The 4,653-nt window shown below is 39.7% G+C and overlaps 1 protein-coding gene across 1 annotated transcript; it reads left to right on the forward strand.

Annotated features, from left to right (window-relative positions):
- Positions 1–1,776: 1,776 nt before the first annotated feature.
- On the forward strand, positions 1,777–3,626 carry HINT1 (histidine triad nucleotide binding protein 1). The gene is made up of 3 exons (XM_029084188.1): positions 1,777–1,797; positions 2,392–2,496; positions 3,287–3,626. Exons 1-3 carry the CDS (start codon positions 1,777–1,779, stop codon positions 3,449–3,451), a joined length of 291 nt encoding a protein of 96 aa, XP_028940021.1. The 3' UTR covers positions 3,452–3,626.
- The last annotated feature ends 1,027 nt before the right edge of the window (positions 3,627–4,653 follow it).

The raw sequence follows: 4,653 nt of genomic DNA on the forward strand, positions 1-4,653 counted from the left end.
AGATCGCCAGCCGGCACTCCGGCAGTCATCGCCCGGTGGGTTCCGGGCGCGCCATCACCAGCCGCTCGGCAGGTCGGAAGGGCAGATTTTGGTGCGGCTCTCAGCAGCGTTATGGAGGTGGTGCAGGTCTACCTGACAGGCTTTGCTTGTGGGCCTCTCAGGGGGCTTATTGAGTGAAGAATTACAAGGAATTACAGCTTTTTCGGCTCTTCGCAAAGGCGTGGAGCTGGTCATCCTGCAGGCTGCCAGAATCTGTTTCAGTGGCGAGGTGGGACTGGTAGCGTTCAGTGATGCTGATGTACTGCAGCATGCTGGGGGCCAAGTGAAATGAAAACGCATTTATGCAAAAATGCGGCTGTTATCTCCAAGGTGTAAATGAAACCAATATCCAGTATAAGTGCTCCCCCCTTCCACCTTTAAAAAAAAAAAAAATGAAATACTGAACATGAACAGGGGCTTTTGCCTTTGAAATAAGGGAGTGTCTGCAGTATAGAATACGCAGACTCGCTAAAGGTGCTGTTTGTCTGATTTATGTGCTTAAAAATTGTGCATAGCTTGAAACAGTGTTTTCTTAATAGAGGAAATGTTTCTCTTTACCAACAGAGAAACGTTGCTGTCTACTCTGAAGAATATTGGAAAATCATGCTTATGTTACTGCTCTGTGTTTGTGCGGGTGTGCATCCTTTCTTCTCCCCGGTCAAAGCTGCTTGAGGTTTTTCCCGTAGCTGTAACGGCTACAGCAGTGTAACCTGAGCACTGAGCTTGATTAAGAATCAGGCTGTTGACTTTGATGAGTGACTTGAGATCATGTAACCTACTCTGGCTGCCATTAGTGCAGAATATTTTCTGGAAGAGTAGTGATTACCTGCAGTATTTCAGTTGATTTTTGCTTTAAACTGCACAGAGATGTAGAACTGCTTTTACAGTTTAGTTGACTGTAGTGCGTGGTCTTTAATTCATTTGGTTGACTGTGTGAAGGTCTGTTTAGATGTGACTGGAAATATTACAAGGAGAAATGTAAGGAAGGCTTTTAATCATTAATTGATGTGCAGAGAAAAGGAGATACTGAAAAGTACAAAGTCTTTGTGGAATTAAGCCTTATCACTGTTGTTTTAGTTAATCTGAACTTGCTGAAACGAAGGTTGGTTTCTCGTGTGCTCATGGACTTTCTGTGATTGTGCTTTGTTTGATACTGCTTCTGCTCCCTGATCCATACGGAATTATTTGATACCGGTCTTCTGCTCATTAAATTATTTCACTCGGTTTGGCCATTTGCATTCTGCCTCTATGTGGACCACATGAAATAGAAAAACTGCTTACCAAATTATCAACCCAAAGTAAGATTTCTTTAATTAGGTGTGAATTAGTTTTATTCATTCATTCTCTGCTTAGCACCCTTCTCTGTTTGGGGGAAACAAGCAGTTATTCAGAGAGTTAAAACTGGCCATTACCTTCTTACAGAGAGCTTAAAATAGGACAGATTGGAGATTTACAAGATAAGGCATTGTTAATGTAAGTGAAGTTGGGCTTTTCACCACCTTTACTCTTGGCAAAGGCCACAGTTCCTCTCGATTGAATTAAAAAGCAGTACAGTCACATAGAAAAATTACTTTATTGGTTCACAAATAACTGAAAGCATCTAGGAAATTAATATTTTGAAGAATGTAAGGTATGTGTTTATAAGTATGCATTCTTTATGTCATAACTCAACCAGTAACTACCAGATATTTTGCTGTTAAATGTGATGGGTAAGTCAGAGATGCCCTTTGGTTGGCAATGGCAGAGTGCACGCGCTGCGTAGGCATCTGCAGGTTGTGGTGGTTGTAGTAGCAAGTCCTGGTTCTTTGGTTGACCATTTGCACAAAGAGGCATAACTTCCTTTTCTCTTTCTTTGCTTTCTCTTCTATTTCCCTTGTCTATTGGAAGTTCCTAATTTGAGATTTATCTTATGTAGTTAGGTGCTGTATGCAATTTCTGATGGATAGTAATTTTGATTAGCAACTGTTTGCCAAATATTTTATTAAACAAAGAGTTAATAAAAAAATGAACTAAGCATAAATGTACTTTTTATAAGCACACATGCCATCAGCTCTGTTAGTTGTTCTGCATATGTGGACATAGTAAATAATGAACCTAAATGCATATTAACTTGCTAAGAAGACTATAGCTTTTAAATAATACTTAACACAGAGTAATGATTAATTTTTCATACCAGCAGGTTTGTGCTTAGAAATTAGAAGACTTTGAATAATATATCATTCAAGAAGGATCAACATGTCTGCTTATGTTTGGGGTATCTGATAATCTGCTTAAGTATGTATTTAGTGGAGCATATTGACTTACTCTTGCCTTTCTGTGAAGCAAATTACGTTCTGTTTGCTCTTCCTCCAGTGTCTTGCGTTCCACGATATTTCACCCCAAGCTCCAACGCATTTCCTAGTGGTTCCTAAGAAGCCAATTGTCAGGCTATCTGAAGCAGAAGATTCTGATGAATCTGTAAGTACTCTAGAAACTTTCTGTACACCAAACTGTACCTCTAGTTACTTCATAATTTACTAGACTCTTCCCCTTTTCCTCTCAACATTGATATTTCAAAGAGGCAAAGTCATTTTCTGGTACTATAATCCTTTCCCTCTAGTTCAGAATGGGAATAGAGTAAAGGTTTTCCAGTAAAAGTAGTGACAAAAAGGAAAATTTCTGGGTATGGGTGTATTTGCAGTGCAAAATGCATTGTTATTTTCAAGTGCAGTCTTGACATCCGTTTTCATGGTTTACAGGCAGTAGTACTTATTCTAATATGGGCTTGGGGTTTTTGGTGGGTCAGAGATAAAGAAGGGGAAGGTTAGCCGAGAGGTGCTGAATATTTCATTTGTAACTATAAACATCAAGATCAAAGATTTTCTAAACCTTTACATGATAAGATAAAGTTTATTTTCCACCACAATTGTATTTCTTGCCTGAAGAAGTGATGAGGGCTTTAACATGAGATAAATTTAGCTTTTATGACACTTTTGTAGTCTGGTACTGTTTAGCTTGAGAAAAAATCTGTAGCTCTTTTTTTTCCCCTATATTATGTGTATTCAGTCTTCATAGCTTTTCTTGGAAAGCATCAGTTGCAGACAGACAACAATTTGAAGAGCAGTGGCTGAATTTCTAAGAACTAGCTTACTTGGCTTATCTAAATGGTTCTTTGCTCTCACTCCTTCCCTTCCTGCCCTCTCCCCTTTTTGTGTGTTTTCTGTTTGTTTGGTTGTTGTTTTGTTTTTTTTTTTTTTTTCTCCTCCAGCTTCTTGGGCATTTAATGATTGTTGGCAAGAAGTGTGCTGCTAACCTGGGCCTGACCAATGGATTCCGGATGGTTGTGAATGAAGGGCCTGAGGGTGGGCAGTCTGTCTATCACGTACATCTCCATGTTCTGGGTGGTCGTCAACTGGGCTGGCCTCCTGGCTAAGATTTTTACACCACAAGAGTTAACTGCATGCATACAAATTACCACCAAATAGATTTAATATGTTGCCCATCAATCTATCCACTGTTAATGTATTTTTTTTTGAATGTGTGTCTACAAAGGGTAATAAATACTCTGAACAACATTCGCACAATAAAGATTTAGCATGTGGGAGTCATCTCTGTCTGGTGTGCCTTACTGACGGAAAGAGTTCTGCAAGTTAAAATGGTGTTTTCCAGAGTTTAAGTATGTAGCGTGTTTCAGTCTGCTGTTAACAATCTTCTGTAGACAGTGATTTGCCAAGGCATTTGAAACTTGAAGGTGCAACTGCTTAGCAGTCTTTCATGTCTTTTGTGAAGAAGACTAAGTTTTTTGAATGTATGTAAATATTTATAAAGCCAGTGTAGGCTGCTGCCAAAAATTCTTAAAAAAGTGTTGTATGTGAAATTCCAAAGGTGCTGTGCAAGGGCTCTGTCAGTACAGTGCAGTGTGTTGGAAACATAGAGCTCCTGTTGAAGCCCTCTGTCAATGGCTGCTTCGTAAGGCCCCATCTTTCTGGTGGGAAGGGGTAACACAATAGTCTTAATGGCAGCTGCGATAGCAGCTATGGCACACTGGTGTTTATTTCTACATCGTGATTTTGGTGGAATCGAGAACGTGAAATGAAAATACTGAACTACATCTGTAGGTCCTTGTAAGATGCTCAAGGCATTTAATCTTGGCACATAAGCAACACGATATAGGATGCGTACATTTTAGATTCCAGATATTGCTGGGTGGGCTTTGTCTTTCAGTGAACAGTAGTTCATGTTGCTGCATACAGTTGTTCGTGCAACACTCTCACCGAATCTCCAAGCCAATTAATTTTCCTGAAGTTAGGGTTACAGATGTGCCCGCCAGTGTAAATACAAAGCAACTGTTCTTTCTGATAAAATGGAGAGGTCCCAGTTTACCAGTTTTTATGATGGATACTTGGAAGCCTTTAGGCAGGTGCCTCAGGAAAAACTGGGATATTTGTAAGCACCACTTCTCCAGAGTACAATTTTAACACCAAAGGTGTCAGAGAAGGAAACGTGGGAGTGTAGAAAGTGGACAGGTAAAGGCTGTGAACTGCGATTTCTATTCAGATAAAAAATTGTAAGTTCAGTAAAGCCACTTGAATTCATTCAACTTGAAAGTATTCTTTAAGTACTTCTGAAGGTTCT

This window comes from Antrostomus carolinensis, unplaced genomic scaffold (genome assembly GCF_000700745.2).
Source record: "Antrostomus carolinensis isolate BGI_N321 unplaced genomic scaffold, ASM70074v2 scaffold27563, whole genome shotgun sequence".
Classification (NCBI taxonomy): Eukaryota; Metazoa; Chordata; class Aves; order Caprimulgiformes; family Caprimulgidae; genus Antrostomus; species Antrostomus carolinensis.